The sequence below is a fragment of the Sparus aurata genome, chromosome 19 (assembly GCF_900880675.1).
Source record: "Sparus aurata chromosome 19, fSpaAur1.1, whole genome shotgun sequence".
NCBI lineage: Eukaryota > Metazoa > Chordata > Actinopteri > Spariformes > Sparidae > Sparus > Sparus aurata.
In genome coordinates, this window is record NC_044205.1 from 9,584,992 (window position 1) to 9,606,863 (window position 21,872).

General features: G+C 40.4%; 1 protein-coding gene across 4 annotated transcripts in view; it reads left to right on the forward strand.

The window, feature by feature from the left end:
- The first annotated feature begins 207 nt into the window (after nt 1-207).
- ccny (cyclin Y) overlaps nt 208-21,872 on the forward strand; it is a 41,037-nt gene continuing 19,372 nt past the window's right edge. For all 4 annotated transcript variants that reach the window (XM_030398512.1, XM_030398514.1, XM_030398513.1 and 1 more), the window contains exon 1: nt 208-903. In XM_030398512.1, the coding sequence (XP_030254372.1) occupies nt 750-903 (154 nt within the window). In that variant the 5' untranslated portion in view covers nt 208-749. The remainder of the gene's footprint in view (nt 904-21,872) is intronic.

Below are 21,872 nucleotides of genomic sequence, written 5' to 3' on the forward strand. Positions count from 1 at the left end.
ATGTCCAGATGTATTACCTCAAAGAGCTGAGGCTAATTTGCTTTTTTTTTTTCTTTTTTTTTTCTGTCAATACATTATTACTGTTATCACAATTGTTGTTTTTCGGGCTTCGGTGGGTGAAAAACACCAGACATAAAAAAAAATCTATACGTGGGAATTTATTTCTTAGCCTTGCATGGGCAAAAATCCGACTTTACCACGAGCGCCTGAAAGCGTCACGGCAGCGGATGTAGCTGCAGTAGTCCACAGTACATCGGCAACCATGTAGCGTTGAGAGCACAAAATATCTTTCCCCGACGAGCTAAGTATCTTGCCCTCACAGTCATACATGTTGCCATGAAGTAACAGTTTTTAAAAAAAATGTGTCTGTGAAGAGAACTCGACGCCCGGACGGAAATAACAAGACGAGGGAGTCGAGTGTGAACCGAAACCTGTAACAGAGGCAATATCTGCCCTCGCCTGGACGCTTGGAAGGGGACGTTGTGCCGCTCTTGTTATTTATTAGCTTGCTTCGGCGTTTTATCAGCTTTTTGAAATGACTGCGTCCGCGCTGCCGAGCGTCTTTTAGACTCCCGAGGAAAGGGCGTGCAACGCTAGCGGATACCGGGGGGTTTGTAGTTTGCACCAGGTCTGGCTAGTCGCGTTACCGCCCCATTTTTTTTCCTCCCGTGTTGTAGTAACGCTAAGTCGGGAGAAGGCTGTAGGTACAGTGTTTTGGGGTTGGACTGTAACCAAAGTCTGCTCACACCATGGGGAATACGACGTCCTGCTGCGTGTCGTCGAGCCCTAAACACCGGAGGAACAACCACTCCAGGCTCGAGCCCTACCGGCCGGAGCCGGAGCTGAGCCGGGAGGACACAGCCTGCAACCTCCAGCACATCAGCGACAGAGAAAATTTAGACGGTAAGATGCACTTATCATGTTTTCACTGTCTGACAAACATGTCAATAATATAAGAGACGGCACAAACACACGTGTCTCAAATGGATTATCATTAGTTCCAGTGTAATAGATGGGGACCGTTGCTCTGTAAATAACCCGGTGCCTAAATAGATTTAGGCTGTAGTATTAACAAGACACGAGAGCTTGCAACATCTGTGCGAAGGATCCACCCACCCCTACATACCAACAACTGCAATGATGTAGGCTTCCCCTTCATTGGACTTCCAACATGTTGAAAATCAGCCAAACCCATTTCACTCAGTAGTTTAACACAGTATGTATGTAGATTAGATTATTAGGTAGTTTATTCATGCGTTGTTGTGTAATGTGCTGGTGTAGCTGGTCGGGCTTTTTTTCATGTTTTAATGGACACTGCAGTCTCTAGCAGTGCAGAAGCCTAAGTCTTATGGATACGATTTAAGTCAGAATCTGGTCCTAAAGATTATTTTTATACATCAAACAAGTGTCAAAACTAAGCGTTGGAGCACGAACAGTATTCAGGCCGCCTGTTTTCAATTCAAATGACAAGTGTAGAAATTAACCATGTCTTGAAATAATACGTTTTAGAGTTATCTAGATTAAAGAGGAAAACTTTATTTCAGAAATTGTTTCAAACAAAAACAGATTTGCATCATAAATATGTTACGATGTTCTTACTGCGGGGATGTATCTTTGCACATGGCTTCAATTATCGGCTGAAATTAATCCTTAAGAAGATTTTTGCATGGAACGAATTCATCATACTGTATGAATTGTATAAATCATCGGCAGAGTAAGTAACTCTAGCTGTCAGATCATTGTTGTGGAGCGAATGGAACATTATTTGCCTCTGCGACGTAGTCGTCTAATGCATCCCTTCCTTGGGTTCTTTTAATGAATGAAATGTGAATCCCTAACTGTTAGGCTTGGATGTCATCTTTTCTCCGCCAAGTCCAGAAGGCGGTTTGAATGACTTGACGTAGGACTCTGACCTTGTGTTATTTTCACCATACTCCACCATGTCTGCGTGTTAAAGGGTGCATAAGGTCGGGGCAGTGTGTTGAAGGCGAGTGTGAATTTGTGTTTCAGTCGGTGGTGATGTGATAATGATGGACAGTGTTAATAGCGGGATGTTCATTCATTTCCCTACAGGGTGCTGAAGAGGAAATGACCAGCCTCATGTTTCTTTGCTCATTAACACCAGCACAGTCACACGCTGTTGACCATTTTACACCAAGTGTTGTAGCCCCAGATGAATGAGGAATAGTTCAATTAAAAAGAGTTGTTAGAGTAAAAAAAGATTGGATTGTGGCCGATTGCTTTGATTTGTTTTTTACTTCAAAGTTTAACTACATAACACCTCTGAGATGGAATTCCTTGAAACATTACTTAATCGATTTCATCAGACTCTAATGATGAGGTCTGAAGTGTGTCTAATTGTACATCGTTGCAGCAAAAAATAGGCACCCCAGTGATTAGAAAGGAAATGGGAAGGAGAGAGGGGGAGAGGGAGAATGAGGGGGAGGGAAGGCAGGGAAGGAAATTATCGCAGCATGCAACCTCAGTAAGGAAATTACCAAAGACACTTAAGAAAATGGGAAGTTATTAAAAAATTTAAACATTAGCAGGTACTAGCCCCAATGCTTGATGTCAGTGCACGTTGCTGTAGCACAGCACCCAGCCAGACATCACATTGTCTCAGTCCTCAAAGATGTTTGTCTCACACTGCAGAGCTTAGTGCATACAAATAACACACAGCCCTTCACAGGGTGGTTTGAGGTCAGCCAAAAACAGGTCAAAATGCTACTTGGAATCACGTAGTTTTTTCTGGTATGGCAGGTGTCTTCCTAAAGCAATACAGCTCAGTCTGAATTATGTGCTGTAAAAAAACAGCCAGTCATCCCCACTGTACCCCTCGCTGGGAGGCCTGGGCTCCTTGTAGGGAGTGAACAGGGAAGACTCAGGCTCTGAACTGTGCGCAACTTTGTTTCTTTTTGTTGAAAGCAAGGCCCCATGGGACTGAACCCTCACCATTGCAGTTTTAGGGCCCTACTCCGACTGACCTTGACCTTGTTACAAAGCCCTTTAAGCAATTTTGTAATTGATGGTGAGGGCACAAATTGGGTCAAACACAGATTTATTAGCATGGTTTTTGAAGACCATTCAGTCGGTTCGGACTGGGACATACATATTGGTTCGTCCATCCATTTCTGCTTTTCAGGGTCTAGGTCGGGTCACAGTGGGCTATGCAATGTTGCAATATCCTCCCAGTCACTACCTCCCGGGATCCCAAGGCATTCCCAGGCTGGATGGGATATAAAATCCCTCTTTGGATGTTTCGGGTCTACCCAGGGTTGTCCTCTTGGTTGGACGTGCCTGGAATACCTCCACATGGAGGAATACAGGGGGCATCCTTATCTGATGTCTGAACCACCTAAGCAGTATTTATTCATCTAAAGATGCTGCACGAGACACCTGACAAAGGAAACTCAAGTTTCGTTGAGTTCATAATTATTAGCGGATGTTAGAACAGTGCCAGTAATATTTATGTATCATTTTTGTCCCATTTCATGCCAGAAAATCTCAGAAATGGTATGATTGGGTCAATATTTAGACCACTGTGAGACACAACAGAAAATATCTCACACACACGCGTGCACGCACACCGACTATATTGGCAATTGCTGGTTGGACATTTTAATATATCACCATCCAAACCTTTGCCTGCAAGTAACAATTATTTTCATTATCAATGAATCAGCCAATTATTTTCTTGAATAATTATTATTATTTTTTTTTTAAATATCAGAATATTGCCAGGGAGAGGCAGCGCTCATAACAGATTTTACAGATTGCCAAACCTGGAGCATGTACAATGTTATCCGTTGGATGTTTAATGTTTACTGAAAATATTGACAATCTGTGTAACCTTATAGTCACTGCATGTAAATGTGTTGCCAGCACAGGAGGTCAGTGGACAAGAGGTCAAGATGACCAACAACTCCTAATGCAAAGATTGGAGGGGACAAGAACTGGTTTCAAGCTGGTTTTTAGTGTTTGTCCTAAAGCTGTTTACACAAGTCTTTAGTTAATAACCCTCTGACCGTGGCACTGGACCTGTAATGGCATTCCACAGCCAGAGGACTCATGTACCTATCGTGTGGTGGAGCGCTGCTTTATCCAAGCATATAAAAAAAGGCACATATACTGTTGGTCTTCATGCCTGAGCGTGGCTATAGTGAAGACCTGGTAAAATCTGAAGGACTTTGTGAATGCACAAGGAGACCATGTGATGCAGGTTTTACAAATAGTATAATTTGTTTACTTACAGTGCATGCCTGCCTCTGCTTCTGCTGCGTGTTTATGTGAGTTACCTCGGCTACAGTGAGCATGTGATGACAAAAAAATCAGCCATGAGAGCTGCTGACGGCGGTGATGACACAGGCGTGCACTTTGTGTTTGCACAAACAAAACACACACAGTATCACTGAACAGACTTCTTCCAAGTCTGTGATGGTCTTTCAAGCAGGCCCTCTTACAAATCAGCAGCCCTGTGTGTTCTCATCATGACCTCTACACCAGTCAGTCGGAGATAAAGATGCTGAGGATTAATGCCTTTCCTGACAGCTTATTTATGTCTGTTTTTGTTCAGACTGTCATGCTATATAATTTATACTTTACTCCACGTATAACTCTAATATCATGCCATTACCAATGGACAGGTCTCTCAAGATCAGGCCCATCATTTGTCTTTGATCACAATAAAATCTTGTCGCCCAGCACATATGTTCAGGTGTTAAGGGGTAGTTAATTTTTATGGTAGCTATCAATACACAGGTTAAAGTAATTGATTCCCAATGGGAGGAACTCATAAAATCAACCTGCTCTCTGGCTAGTGTTAGACTGGTCGCTCTCGTCGTCACTGAACAGATTCCGTGGTCATAATGCTTTACAATCTAAATGGATTTGATATGAAAAATGCATAAGTAGTTACATAAGGATGTGTTTTTTTTTTTAGTCTAGATAAGGTAGGTCTTAGAATATCTTTTTACCTTATTATCTTAACCTTTTTGAAGAACACTGAAAATACCATAAACATTGAATGGCACTTTACTTGAAATGATCTTGAATGAAAATAAAAATAAATGGGAGAAAAAATATCTAAATTCTTAATAATTATCACATTTTCACTTGAGCTGTTTGCTATGATTCTTTCCTATTTGTAATCCCATGTTTGAAACAAGTGAGGTGTATTGGTAACATCCCCTTCCATAGCTCTTTTTGTGAAAAATCAAAGACTAAAATTTAGGTTGTAGCACACAATTCCCCAAGAAGAAGAACAGGAGGGAAATATGGAGGACAAAAGGATCAGAGATTGAGCTTAAAAATAGTCATCTACATGTAGCTCATGTTGCTCAGTATATCTGGGTTCACCTTCATTGCCGTTCTCAAAAGAGGTAGGAACGTTCTTCGTGATTTCCAGCGCCTCCAAACCAGCAGCTGAGCTATTTTTAGCCTAATTTGATCAGAGAACATTGTTATGTTGTATTACTGCACAGCAGCTCTAAGTAAAGGTAAACCCAGGCCACTTACAGTTTCTCAGAAATAAGAGAGAGAGGAGAATGAGCTGGAAAATGAAACAGATGGATCCCTCACCCTGTTTGGGTTTTATTTAACATAGACATCTGTAAATGAGGGATGGCTCCAGGCGCAGCATTTGTCTGTGTCTCATCAGTGTTAAAGTTAGTTATTTCTGGAGTGTGTGCGCACACACACACACGCATATTGATGAGTCTTGCTTGCAGGCTAATTGAAATCTGGACATGGATTATTCATGCCTGGTTGATGAGCCTGGGGAATCTCCTGACTATGAATTCCAGACGAGTTGACCTAGATGTAAAGTGTGTGATATGAGTTTGTTTTAATTGTTGCTGAGGTGAAAAATGCTCTTTATTATGCCTGGGGTTTCTATGTAAATATACACACATTTAGATCTACATATAGTTTACAATTTCCACCTTTTCTGTATGACGCACAGCCAGTAATTTAATGCTAAACATCAGTTTCGAAGATCAACATAATTACAATCCACAATTATTTAAAACAACAGTGAGAGCCATAAGCTAGCAACACACTTTTGTATTGATAAAGGACAAATACATAAATCATGTAAAAAGATTTGATCATTGAAGAACAAATGGAGTCTTGTCCGTATCTGTATTGGTGATGTGTGAACTTATTTCCTCCTTTTCAATTATTTTGGCTCTTTTACTATTTAATTGACCATGTTTCCACAGCAATGTTAACTAGGGAAACTAATGATTCTTTTCTTTATTCATTAATGTGCTGATCGTTTTTTTTAGCCAAAATGTCCAGTGAAAAAGGCCAATACAATTTCCTGAATCAATCAAAATTACTTGTTTTGATGCACCAACAGTATGTAATTCAAAGGATTTTAAGGTTTACTATTACATAAGGCAAAGAAAGGGTAGGCCATTTGGTGATCAGCTTGAAAAATGTCTTGAACAAGCGATCAATTATCAAAATAACAATTTTGAGACATTTGTTTTCTTTCAACTGACGTATTGACTTTTCAGCTGTAATTGCTGCTCCTTGAATGATGTGAATGCACAATAAAGTCTATGCATGTTTCTCCCAACAGAGTATTTAATGTTGTCTGAAATACTGTATGTATTAAAGAGCCAAGAGAAGAGAATTCAAGAGCCAATTAAGAACTAAGCTTTTTTCTAGTGAACTCAGCCAAGAGAGGCAGCTCTTCAAAAAGATTCAGAAAGCCCCTGAGTACAGTTTGATGAGCTGTCTGAAACCAGGGCAGCAAATGTCACATTTTGGTGTCAGCCCCTCACAGTTGAAATCTGCCAGGTTGATTACCCACTGCTTTATATCTAAATAAAAGGCTATATAAACAAAATTGATTTGATTTTATACAGATATTCAAGCATCGCTAAGAGGCAAAGTGATTGGAGTGGAGCGTTTTCTTGTGTGTGACTCTCACTTTGTCTGAGTTCGTTAAACTTGCTCTTTTTCAACACAGAGTCACCAGTGCTGTCACTTGCCCGTTTCACAGAGAGATTGTGATATTGCTGCAATGAAGACTTGACTTTATGCCGCCTTGTTTGTTCCCACTGAAACAAGCAGCTCCGGCATAAAGCCAGTCCAGTGTCTTTTCATAGATCATTGCAGTGATTTCTTTCTATATAATTTTCCAGAGACAGTAATTACAACAACACAATAGTGGAAGGAGACAAAGACATTGTGATAATTATCGATAAATATGATAACGTGATTTTCCTTTACCCTGCTGAAAGAGCGAGAAATATGGAAGTGGAATGAAGGCGAGCGAGGGACAGAAAGTGAAAGACAGAGAGTGCACAGGAAAGAAACTGTCCCTCACCTGTGCGTTTATATTCTCTCCATGTCTGTGACATATTCTAAACATACAGACATTAAAACCATGGTAAAATGCTGGCATCGTTTCCATATGACCGTCTTTTCATGTAGCTTTTTGCCGAGAACTGCGTGTTACAGTAGAAATAGGCGAGACTCCGAATCGCTCGTCTCAGGCATGCTGTGTGAACCGTTTAACCTGTTAACATGGATACTGAAATTAAAAGCGAGAGGTAATGCCATGCATCGGTGTCCAGCCTTTTAGTCCAACTCGGGGTGCTGTCTGGCGAAGTATTAGTCCCCCACAGCACTCATTGGATCATGTACCTTTTTAGATGAGAACCGCTGTTTTATGCCTGGCTGCCAGACCAATTAAAATCAGTCAACTTGGTGGAATGGGCTGATTTAAGTCCAGGCTACTGTTTTGGCTGACCATCACTCCAAATTAAGTATTTGTAATTCAGTATCACATAAAACTGGCAAATATTAAAAAGGTGAGAAGATATGATAGGATCTCATTAATATCGGTGCTTGTGTACCCCAAATTATGTACTTTGCTAAGGCTGGGATGCTCTTCTGAAGGCACCATCTATTGCCTCCACAGACTTTCTGCTGGGATTTTCTCTCCTATTGCAATTTGCATTGGGTTATCTTGTCAATGCAGATGTATGCAACTGTATTTATCCCGGGACAGTAGGTTTAAAGTTCACACACATGTTGACTTCTGGCAGATGGGCAAAGCTGGCAAATGCTAGTTGACAAATGCTAGTTTGTGTTTACATCGATCATGATGGAACACAAACACTATTGAAGTTGTTGTAATTGTTTGTCTGGTTCGATGTGTGATATAATTGGTCCCGTTTCTAAACTGACAGCACAGCCACAGCAACTAAGATATGAGACAAACTAGAAACATTCTGTTAGGTGTCACCTGCATGCACTAAGTATTGTGGCTACAATCATAGCAAGTAGCAGATGTGGTTGTTGGAGTCTGATTTGCGTCTGCTTAATTGACTCACAATCATTGTCTCTATTCATCTACTTGACTCCTTTTTATTTTTGCCCACAGAAACTAGCGACTCCCAAAAGAAATAACAAATCATTTCAGAGAAAATGGTTTCCATTATAAAAAAACAAATGAACTGATTCACAGACTGTTAATGAAAATGCAATTGCCTGTGACAATCTCATTCTGGTGTGTTGTTTGGCTCAACTTGGCTCACATCAGGGAAGATTCATCTACTGCCCACAAATTACCTGCTCACATGTTCACTCAGAGTGCCTCGGTCTCATGAGAAATTCACATTGTAATGGTCTTCTGCCAGTTCTGATAAAGAGGGGGGCAAAGCAATCGCAATAAATGCTTTTCATTGCAATTGAATTGTAACACCTACAACACTTCTAATACACAATCTCTGGCATGAAACCCTGTCAGATCCTTTCAAGTCGATGCTTCTGGTTGGTAGCAAAGTTAAACTCTGGTGCAGGCACTTTGGTTAATCACTTGACTTCATTATTCACAGCTAAGTTCAAAAGTTTACAGTCTCTCAGAAGCACAATAATGCTACTCATTGTGTAAATAGTTTGGTACTCCAATTTTTTGTCACTGGACTTTTAAATTGTGCTTATATAGTGTAATGTGGGAACCAATATCAGTACCAGTACCTGGAACTAGAGGTACTTAGTGAAAATGCTAAGCCAATGTAAGTCAAGACGGTGAAAAAAGCCCAGTTACCTCCAACATAGGCTTATCATTAATGAAATAATGAGGATGAAGTTGTCAGTGCTACACTTTAAGTTTATGTGCTGAGTCCATGGTGGGTTCAACAACTTTGGCATAATTCGGTTAGACATAATTTGATTAGTACCCTTACATGTACCTCACTTTGGTACCCAACCCTAACTGATACCATAAATAGCAAAAAGAATAACACAAACGCTTTGTTAATTGTCTCAATGCACAATGCACTGCAAAACCACATGCATTTTAATCAACATGAAAAATATGTTTACATTATATAAATTGCTAAAAGAGTTGCAATTTGAGATTAAGATAGATAAATCCCTGTCATCATGTCATCCCTTAGCTCTTAGAATAACTGGATGTGGATTGTCAACATTATTAAACTGCATATCGGAAGAAGATATCTATTAGTACTCCGGGTCTAGAAAGAGTTATTTAAGAAGTGTGTTGCAAGTCAACCCTGACTAAGTATATTCAGATCCCCCCCTCTGTTGGTCAGAGCAGGTTAATACTGCTGGAGAGAGAGCAAAAAAAAGGATTTTTGCAATAAAATTGCTTGATCTCTTTGTTTTGGTTTTATACAGTGACAGTGCCAAGCTCAGCTGTGTAGTGAAGCGTGGGAAGGGAGTAGCCTTTGTGGTCCTCACTGTTCAGAGTGTATTCCCCAAATCCAACTCGTCAAGAGTGTGTGCTTCTTGTAAGCAGAAAGAACAAAAATGAGTAAATGCCCATGTTTGAGTGTAAGTAGATTCCCATCAGTGCTCTTGAATTGTATAATCAGAAATCAGCTTACATAATGCAATCTGTTTGCTTGCTGAAGTGGTGCTCTCAACTACTTGCACGCTTGGGAACTGGACTCAATGGCAATTAGATGTGGTGTTTGGGAGCTCAAGAGATCATTTGGGCACAGCTGTCAGCAGGCCACTTGCATTACTGGCAGATTTGTTCTGCAAAATAAGGGAGACTGATTGTCTTGTTTTGAGGAGAGCACACAGAGACATCCAAATTCTACAGACAGATCAAGCTTACAGGGATAGTCTTTGTGACCATGTTTGACCTCACTGAGCTCTTCACAATAGGATTTAAAGTAGAGATTTACATTTACTACATAACACTCGATTCTCATAAAGTGAAAGAGACAGAGTTTTAAAGCCAACTGATTGCATTACAGGGCTCAAAACTAACTTTTAAAAGTTGATGCCATGTGCTAAGATACTTTACCTCCAAAGACTTACGTCGAACGAATTTCGTTTGTGTTTTGTTGATGTAGTGGAGAAAGAAGTGTGTGAGGCCATGTTCTTCGTGCTGATTCCAGGGGAGTAAGAACTAATTCAGCTGACTAACTGAGCTTACAGCCATCAGACGGGACCACTTGAGTGGCTGGTGGTAGTTTGGGGAGCAGGTGTGGAGGTAATTACACGTTGCTGATTGGCTCTTAGAAATTGACCTGGTCTGCCAGCAACTCCTGACAAGCTATGCAGTCAATAACAGATAGTCCAGAGATAATGGTTTTTGATGTGATTATGAAGCTGCTAATGTACCATCTGTTCATTTTTATTACATGGGTTGAGTGAATAATAGGTTTTTTGCAATGAAAATTATAACACAGGTTATAATTATTTTAACAGAACAATGAAACGATAGAATTACATAAATAAGTAAAAATTCTGTCATACCAGCGAGTAGACCTGTCCTTTTTTATTCACAATTTCCTTGTTGGTAGCACTCATTTTCTCACTCTGGTGTTAATGGGTTGTGCTTGTGTTTTCCCGCAGTTGGTGTGTGTAAAACACTCAGCCAGCAGCAGAGCTGGTGTGGCTGATAGTGAGTCATAGTTGCCCTGGTTGTTACACCGACCACTTTGGCTGTCGCAGCTGAAGTGTCTCTGGGCTCATAGGTAGAGCAACCGGGCCAGGTGGCAGAGCAGCAGCAGCCAGAGCCTATTTGTTCCACCTAACAAGCCCGGAGACACTCCTGCAGCAAAGAATGGCCCCAGAGGACCTGGACAGAGGATGAAGAAGCACCTAGGGATTCGATAGGCTGTTTAAATGAAGCAGGGAGAAATCTCACGTGGGATTTGTCTGTTAAATGATTGGCTGTTGGCATGTCACTCGTAGCTCACTCCATTATCAAAGGATATGACGGGCTGTTTATGAACTAGGGCATAAACTTATAGGCTTTCCGTTGGTTTGCATGTAAGGCATACATGTGAAAATATTGAACATTTCATCAAACTCTTTTCTTTAACCTATCAATGATGTGTTTATTGCCGATACACATTGCTATAGCTTTATCGCCAAGGCCTAATTTCTCCCTTGATCCTTGAGTGTATTCTGTCTTTTTTATGTCTAATTAATGTAGTTGGTGAACATCATTGCTGGACCATAGATGTTTGATTATTCTGAATCTGTCAATCAATCCCTGTTTTGATCAGATTCTAGTCATAGTATTTGAGTAAGAATACATCCTTGTATTTTCTAAACTGCATCTTAAATTCTAAGCCCTTGGTAGGAGCCTCACCTAGCGCAAATTATGTGAATGTTCCTGGTCTGTGTCATCTACTGAAATATCTACAGTACATCCCTGATAGTTGCCTTTGTTATTCTGGTGTATTTGCTGTATTTACTAGTGTTTTTGTTGATTTATGCATGGGTGCTAATGCCTGTATGGGGAAATGTGCATGTGTGTGTGCACGCATGCCAACATTTGTGTACACGCATGTGTTGTATGGAAATGTCAACAGTATGACAGAGCTTGGCACAGATGGCCTTCCTGTCATCCTCAGCTCCTTCCACAGCTTGACACCGGATGAAGCTCACACAGAGTGAGAAAGAGAGAGTGGTTTGGATTAAACAAGTAACTGAGAGGAGCATAGGTTGGTGGCAGGCTAATGCATCACAGTTGAACAGCTTTCACTGGTCCAACAAACACATTGCGTATACTTGCGTATCTTTAGGTTAAAAAAAAGAACACACTTTTAACATTCAGAATAGCAACGCTGGTTGGATGAAAGCGCATGAGAGCTACAGTAGTTAAATAGTAAGATGTAGTGTCACCTGGATCGTTTACAGACAGTTGAAAACATGATTTGTTTTCCCTATGCCAATATTAAGCAAATGTTACCTTACTGTCAGAGCAGAGATGTTAGAAAATTAATCTCTAAAATCTGCACCCTGCTGTGCATTTAAAGATGTTTATGGTGGAGCAGCCTGTCTGCCTACTGAGCCCCATTAATCAGGGCGAGTGATGTGTACATTTTTATTCCATAATTTCAAATCACTTTGCCGTCTCTTTTCCATAGATCTGACATCCTGCATCTCAATTTTCCATATGCCTTCTCAGCAAAACTGTGCTCTGGATATGATTTGTATTGTAATATGAAAGATAAGATGTTCAAGAAAATGCTAAAGTGATCATATATTGCTTTTCACTGCCTCAGACACCTTGTTTGGAGTTGTTTGGAGCTGTAACATATTTGTGTCACAATGTAACTGGAATTATATTAATATATATATTTATATATATGTGTTATAAAAGTCAGTCAGCAGACACATAGTTACTGCTGTGATGTAGAGAAATGGCAAAGGTTATATTTGAAATAAAAGATAGTTACAAAATGATGATTTACCACTCTGAAATGTCCTGCTTCAGTCTTGGTTGCAAAGGTGTTTTGGTAACGCTTGTGTTTCGGTCTCAGAATCAGGCTCGATTATGTACTGCTGTACCGCAACCATGGTTTCCAGCTGTAGCGGCTTTATTTTATATAAGTAATGCACATGTGCAATTCACACCATAGATTGAACAGAAGTGAGATGTCTCACTGCTAAGCTCAAACGGAGCGTCCAAGACATAGTGTGAAAAGGGATGCTGCAGCTTTGCACCGTATGAGAAACATAATGTATGTAAACCTATTCTACTAGGATATCCAAATAAAATATGAACCTGAAAATGCACATAATGACTTCTTTAAGTAGAAATATTATGCTGTAATATCTGTCATGTTGGGTTCTTTGAATTACACCAAGAATTAGATCAAATCAATTTTATTTATATAGCCCAAAAACAAAATCGCATTGCCTCAGTGGGCTTTACAATCTGTACAGTGAACGACATCCTCTGTCCTTAGACCCTCAATTCGAGCTCAAGTTACATCACATTTAAACCCAGCCATGTGTATGTGAATTATCCTTCAGTGTCATGAAGCCCATGCAGCATGTTCGTCAGGGCCACTGATATTTTCAGACTTATCTCCCAGATGTACATTACCGATATTGATTTCTCATAGTGGTGCATGGATCATGTTCTGCAAGGACAGATGGTCAATGGCTGGAGAGGAACCTAAAGCGCTTATAATGCCTTTTTGAACATCCCATGGCTGTTATATCAATCATGCATCTTTGTTACCTTCACATGTCCTCTGAGCCCAGGAACTATGCTATGCTATTATCTCCAGGAAAATTTAGAGCAACCACATTAATACAAGACCTCCTCTAATGTTAAAGTACCAGTGTTCTTTCTTGCAAGTTAACTCAAATGTTTGTTTTAATGAACTCTCTCTCCTTGGTACCTACCTTATTTCACTCTAAGTGTTGTTGCTTCAAAACTAGTTGGCCATATCCTTCCCCCATATGAGCAGGTGAAAGACCCTGGTGCCTGTCCACTCAGCTGCCCCTTGTACCATAATTGCTGTCACTCAGTGACCAACTGCTACTTCAGCAGTGCTTTTCCACAGTTGCACCCCTGCTCTGTGAGTTTATGTTTGTCATAGTGTGCAGGTGTCTGATCTTAAAAACACAATTCATGTTCTAAAGTTGGGACAATCCTCAACATATTGAAAAGCAAGGTCTGCTTGGATTTGCTCAAGAAATGCATTTATTGCCCTTCTGCAAACCACATTCAGTCTTGTTCCTCACCAGTGTCATTTACCTTTCATCGTAAGGATAAGTACTGTCTCAGCTAGTATAGCAATGTGTGAATGTGTGTGTGGTGAAAGCAGTGCAAGTGATTATTTACAAGTGCTCTGTGGTGTACAGTACCAAAGCATCATCAAGCACAACAAGGCTCAGCAGCAATTACAAGTACAGCACAGTGTAGTATACACACAGGTGGCAGAGGCAGAGAGGGATAGAGCCATAGAGAGGAAGAAAAAGACAGCAAGCATGTCTTTACCTTTGATGGGCCTGCCTTTCAAGCCAGTGTTGCCTAGTTACAATGAGCAGAGGATGCAGGGATGGGAGGGAAGAGAAAGTGGGAGGGTGGGCTTATGGCTCTCAGCTGGGTGCAGACGAAATGAGCCATCTCCCTGCCCATGGACTCTTCAACTTCAACCACTAACATGCCCTACTTACTTCTGCCTCACTCTTCTTCACCTTTTTTTTTTTACTGAACACATAGATTAATCTTGTTTTCCACAATATCTTTTAGAGGTTGGGTAATTGACAAAGTATTTCACAAATGTGTTTTTATGGAACTATGGTTGTATAACCTATATTTTAATGTGATATAGCGATGTGTCAACTTTGGAAATATCACAGCTTGAGCTGCATAGCCATTTTTAAAGCAAAAATGCAAAACATTTGCTGTGTCTTGCTTCTAAAACATGAGGATTTTCCTCTTTCTTCACTTTTCTCAGCATTTTATACACAAATTAAAAAAAATAAATGAAAAAAAATATCCAGATTAAATGATCATGAAAAGGGTACCATTTCAGGGACTGACAGTTATCTGTTAATAACCCTAACCCTGCTTGCAGGACAGCAAGTGCAGTGTATGTGGTTCGGCACGCTTCTGAAATGCAGATTACATGCAAAATTTACAGTTTTAATGTCCCTGTTACTTTTTGAAATGGCTTGTAATTCACTAAATATAGATAACTATCAGTGAAAACATAGACAAGACAGATTTGTGAACTGTAGCACAATGATTGGGAAGAGCAACTTATCTAAAATCGGTCGCCTTTCTTCCACTGAGTACAATCCTCTAAGCTTTGACCTCGGGGCATTTACAGTGGTGTAACATGGAAACTGGGCATGCTTATCATTATAGAAACAGATCACATGAATATCTGCAGCCTTCCCTTTGACTCACAGCTCTGCTTCTGTGTTGAGGGACTATTACTCGTTATGTGCAACCAATCAGTTTTGAATAATGATTTGGATGTTCTTTATGATGGGTATGGTAGAGGCGTTGAAGCATTCTGGTCAACACTAAAAATAGTCATTTGTTGCAGCCACTGATTACAGTTCTCATCAGCTGACTAAAAGGGTATAAAAAAGATTTGTTCAGGGCTACATTTGATTTGCACCTTCAGGATTATGCATCTTTGCTGAAGAGAGCATGCATTACTTTTTTTCTCTAGACGTATCAATGTACAAGTGTGAAGACTTGCATTAAAGGATTCAATAGCAGCATCCAAGTTTAAGCTAGGCAACTTTAAGGCTTCATGTCATTTAGGATTCCTCAGTTTTATACTTAGCTGACTAAACAGATGGAAGTATAACAGCTGATATTGCAGTGCCATTACAATAAACTGGACTGTTAGACTTAAGTGCCTGGAAAAAAATATGAGCTACTGGCCTCGTTAAATGAGATGTCGATAACAATCTGAGTGCAGCTGCTCTCTCCTTGCCTTTGCAACTTGTTTCCTAATATCCATCTGTCCATCTTACAACATCAATCACTATGGCCTCCTTGTCCCTTTGACATATCAACATTGCTTTCTAGCTTTTATATGGCTGTTGTACACGGTTGCATGTTTTGTGTCTGCAGTATTTATGGTGCGTTTTTCTTCCTTTTGGAAAAGTTTCCCTTGCCTTCTCTCCTCCTCCTTGCCCTGGGCTGTTCCATTTCAGCTTCACCTAATTACAGCAGTCTGTCAAGTGTAACAGTAATCAACAGTAGTGCTCCACATCCGACACATTGGTATACATTGCCAGGTAGACTGCCAATCAAATGTCATGGAAATAAATCAGTGTGATGGATTGTGTGAATTTGTGGGTTGGTTGGATCCTTTAATGTCATTGTCCCAACACAGAGCTGTAGGCTGTACTTTGCTCTAGTTCTACACAAGGTCTTCCTCCTGTGAGTGCAGGAACAAGATGTAGCTGTGCAGGCAGACAGGAGGTGTGATATGTGCTTGGTAGTGTATTCATGAAACTGACAATCCTACTGATTTATTTGTGTGCATGTACATAAGGAACAGCGGGAGAAAATATGGATGTCTTTTTATGATAAAATTACTAAACTTTTTCATGTAAGTGTGCTTGCCCAGGAGGGATTCACAGTAACATAATTTGGTTTAGTTGTAAGTGCTGTATCATAGGCAACTGGACTTTTTCCAGTTTCAGAAACTGAAAGTCCAGCTGCCTACAAAGCCTCTTGGATCCGGATGGTGTTCTTAATGGTCAATCTGTGACTGATCAGACAACAACAATTCCTTGGGGAGAACTCCAACACCACAGCGCTCAGCTTGTGAGTATGGTCCCTCCCCTGAGACCGATTTGCCTTGAGAAACCCTACCAAGAGCTTTTGCTCCTAACAACATAGCTTCCAGGACCACAGGGGCACACACACCCTACCACCACGTTAAGGTGACTATTCTTCGGGAGAATGAAACCAGATGGGCTTTTTATATTTTCTTTTATATATATTTTATTAGATTTTCATGAAGTTTTATGTTCTGATGGACATTAAATGTACACAATGTAAATATGTGTTGTAATACCAAGAATACAGTAGAAATGTATGCTGTATAATACCTGTCAATTTTCATACCACGGCATACCTTAAAACCGGGACACCACTATGACCCAACTTAGGTCATAGAGTATGTACTGAGGGTAAAGGCATAATTTTTGACACGTCTTCCATTGAATAAGAGTTTTTTAAAGAAAAAAAAATGTTATTCTAGGCACAATTAGGAATTCCAAAATCAGCTAATGCCCAATGTCCTTATTCTTTAACTGACCAAATGTGAAAATGGGAAGGGCACTTTCCTCTCTTTTCTTTTTAGTCAGTGTTTTTTTTGTTCTGCTTTCAAGTGATTGTCAATGCCTGTGAACATATAGTGAAATAAAAAGCCTGTTTCTTCTCACCATTTACTTTTAAACACGCTTTTCACTCAAGCAGCACAGAAACACTTCCTACACTGGTTATCGGGTCACAGTGGCTTTGACCTTACTATTGACTGAATCAGTGATTATTATCTTCTACACATATGCCTCAGCTTAAGGCATATCGAAGTTATGGAAACAAAATGTTGTGACTTCTATGTTTCTGTGAGCACTGTGAACACACAGACATGAAGCATACTTGTTGAGTTCTGCTGAAGCCATCAGAATGGTGATACATTTTCTACTAGTTCGGGTGAAATTTCCATCTCATTCCCTTCCATCTCCTTGTCCCTCCCGGCTTTTCTTTGATAAAAGCTCAGCTCTTTTCCTCCGAGGAATCCGCATTACTGCACTAAGTTCTGCAGATTTTGGCGATCAATGATCTGTGCTCAGAGGTTGTTAAGCTGTTAGGAGGAGCTGTGATGATGCTGCTGGGGATTTGTTACATTGTTGTGTGTGTGTTCCTGTCTGTGTGTATTAAAAAAGCTAAAAGCAGGGTACGTCATTAAGCATTAGTTCATTCCCTTAGTCTCCCCAACAACCTTTAAAAAGCCTCTCTTTTCATTTATAGAAGCATGAATTGTGCCAAAACAAATTAAACAACACATTTTTAGTATAATTTTTTATTCTTCCATGTGTGTGCTGATGGGACATTGCTATTAAGGTGTTTCTCTGCATAAAATCTCACCAGTACAGCTTTAACTCACTCCTTCTTGTGGCACACACTGTTCAAATGAAAACTCAGTAGCTGTATCATTATGCGATACATTAGTAGATGCCTTAACACTGATAACATACTTTCACAGGGGGTTAATGCCACAGCAAAGCTCATAATCACCTGTGTCCAAACCACCCCTGTGCTCTGTAAAGTGTTTTGTTGTCCAAGGTGAGAGCCACTTGACTGTCGAGATCTGCCCTCTGTCGCACATTCACAGCTTATACTTTGTTAACTAACAATGCCCACAGAACATGTCAACAGCTATAAGGCCTTCTTTCTCACATTTCAACACACACACATACTTATGAGGCATTGTTATCAGGGCCAACTCACAGTAGCATGTGATGCAGCAGCCTTAAGTTTGCACTATGATAAGTGGCTTTGCTGTGCTGCTTCAAACTACACTCTAGAGGCTGTTTTACAACAGAAAGCAGATGGATGAGGTGAGGTGCTTGCTTTGCCCAATTTGCTCCTTAAACCTCACACTGGCACAAGGAATAGAAGCAACAGAATTATCTGCCTCTGAGCTTGTCATTTCCCTTTATCGATGCCATAATGTTTTGTCTGACAGTTGTGCATTGCAAAACAGTGACTTCAAAATCATATGTCTACATTGCTGGGAACTTGTAACAAGATGGAATCATGGCATAGTGCTACAAATGGTCCAAAGTGTGAATTCACTTCACAAAGATGACAAGTGAGCTTGTTTTATTGTTTGGCAAAATATAATTTCAAGTAATATTGGAATCACTAGTAATATGTTTAAAACATCTTTGTATTCAACATAGTTTCATTAATTTGACAATCTATGCCGCTGCTTCTCAACTGAGCATCACGTCCATTACCAAGGGGGAAATCCTATGTTATAGTAACATAGACTTAGTAGGTTTTTTCTTTGACAGAGACAACCTAAATGAAAATGCTGAACAAAAATTATTTATTATTATCCATTTTAGATGACAAATGGCATTAGTATCAATACAGTCTTATCAATTCCAATTAGAGCAGTAAGGAGCAATTAAATTAATCGCCTTTGATTACTGTTTGATTGAATGATAATAAAAATTCTCTGAGTTTATTTAATGTGAATATGTTATGGATTATTTACTCTTCCATGAGAGCAGACTGAATATTTTTGGGTTGTGGACAAAACAATACATTTGAGGACATTATTTTGACAGTTACTTTTGACCAGACAACTAATCTATTAAATAAGAAAATAATCAACAGCATACTTTACGGTGTAAATAATCGTTACTGACTATACTGACACTTTATTCTGTAAAACTGATCCCCATGCAGAGTTGACCCAGAGACCATTCAAGTTAAATGACTGTAAGATCCCAAACCAGCACACAGCAGTCGTCCAACCAGACTGCATCATTTCGAACAGCAAAAAAACAGTCTGAATTGAAGATACAAAAGTAGTATCCAGCATCACACTTAACTACAACCATGCAGCATGGTGTTCCTTTTAACCTATCTATTTTCAAACAGCAGCTACATCGTTTGCTCTTTTCTCCAGCACTCCATTTACAAGATGTGCTGTGCGCTTCTTATCTCAACCATGTGGGCGTACTGTTTGATGGCATGCTGCTGACAGCAGGGCGGTGCCGTGCTGCACCATCTGGATCCCCTCAGGCTGGAACCTCAGCAGGGCGGCCAAAAACCAGCAAAGGGGCTTCCAGTCTGGGCTGATGTTACAACCTGAAGCTGCCCCCATGACAGAGGGCACACAGGCACAATGCCAGCTTACTGCTAACCACAGTAATACAGATATTCCTGTTCATCTTGTCATGCAGGTGGTTGCAGCTGGTTGAGGTGCATCTTTCAGGTGTTTTTATTTCAACCAGCTCAGTCTTATATCATGTCATGCAGCAATAGCACTACACGATATGATATCAGAAAAATATTGGTTATTTCTCATGCATATTGCGATTAGTGGGAATCATTACTTTTCCATTATAATTTTTACTGAAAGAATTATTAAAATCCTGATGATGTTGCATTTATTGACTTGTTGTCTTACATCTGTAATACAACATTTGTTGGCCAGGGCAGCTGCCAAGTGTTTGAATACAGTTTCAGTACTGATAATCCCCTGGAGCTGGGTGAGATGGGATTTCCTGTTTTCATTCTTATGGAAAAGAGATGAACTGGAACCCTAACCCTAACCCTAATTCTTTAGCAAAACATTTACCAAGCATCTAAATGTTAAAAACAACTATACTGTTGTTCTATAGTTTGTCGAATTTTGTTCTTACATCATCCTAAATGTTTCTGATACCGTATATATGTGTTTGTGTGTCTGTGTGTGTGTGTGTGTGTGTGTGTGTGTGTGTGTGTGTGTGTGTGTGTATGTGTGTGTGTGTGTGTGTGTAATTATGTAGTAAACTAAAAAGTGTGAAATAACTCCTAATAACTAGGTTCCTCAAAGTAGCCACCCTTTGCTGCGAACCCTTGGCCTTCTCTCAATGAGCTTCATGATGTAGTCACCTGAAATGGTTTTCACTTCACAGGTCTGCCTTGGCAGGGTTCATTTGTGAAATGTCTTGCCTTCTTAATGGGATTGGGACCATTAGTTGTGTTGTGCAGAAGTCAGGTCGGTACACAGATGACAGAACTATTTGACAACTGTTAGAATTCATATTATGGCAAGAACCAATCAGCTAAGTAAAGAGAAACGACAGTCCATTATTACTTTAAGAACTGAAGGTCAGTCAGTCCGGAAAATTGAAAAAACTTTGAATGTGTCCCCAAGTGCAGTCGCAAAAACCATCAAGCGCTACAATGAAAACTGGCTCTCATGAGGGCCGCCCCAGGAAAGGAAGACCAAAAGTCACCTCTGCTGCTGAGGATAAGGATTAGGATAAGGATTCATCTAAGTTACCAGCCTCAGAAATCGCAAGTTAATAGCACCTCAGATTAGAGTCGAGATGAATGCCACATAGAGTTGTAGTAGCAGACACATCTCTACATCAACTGTTCAGAGGAGACTGAGGGTGACTGATGAGTCCAAATTTGAGATCTTTGTTTCCACACACTGTGTCTTTGTGCGATGCAGAAAAGGTGAATGGATGGTCTCTACATGCATGGTTCCCACCGTGAAGCATGGAGGAGGAGGTGTGATGGTATGGGGATGCTTTGCTGGTGACACTGTTGGGGATTTATTCAAAATTGAAGGCACACTGAACCAGCATGGCTACCACAGCATCCTGCAGCGACATGCCATCCCATCCGGTTTGCGTTTAGTTGGACCATCATTTATTTTTCAAAAGGACAATGACCCCAGACACACCTTCAGGCTGTGTAAGGGCTATTTGACCAAGAAGGAGTGTGATGGAGTGCTGCGCTAGATGACCTGGCCTCCACAGTCACCGGACCTCAACCCAATCGAGATGGTTTGGGATGAGATGGAATGCAGAGTGAAGGCAAAAGGGCCAACAAGTGCTCAGCATCTCTGGGAACTCCTTCAAGAATTTTGGAAAAGCATTTCACACACTACCAGTAAAACGTTTATTAATTAATAAATTAACTCGTTTAATGTTTTTTTCTGTGTGTGTGTAGATGTAAAACATTCACCTTCAGTCATTTTATCCATGAAGACTTTACGGATCATTTACTATATCAAAATAGAAAACCACTTCAAGCATGATTAGGTCTTTCATCCATACTGCCAACTCTTCCTGGTGATGTCATATTTTTTAACACAGAAAGCTGACTGTCGAAAGATAGGGTGTGTCCCTGGCTGGTGTCTGTGACCTTAAGTGTGGTTCCACCCTCCCCAGTTTTCTCCCTCTCTCCAACCTGGGGGTAGATGTAAGCACCGAACTTCCTCTTTTTCAGGAAGCAGAGAGGAAATGAAGTAGGGGGTGGTGGTTACACATTGTTATGGAGGTAAGCTGAACAAAGAGTGGAGGGAGTAGGTCAGTGTGGGGATTTTTAGGCAGGAGCATATTAAGTTGCACAA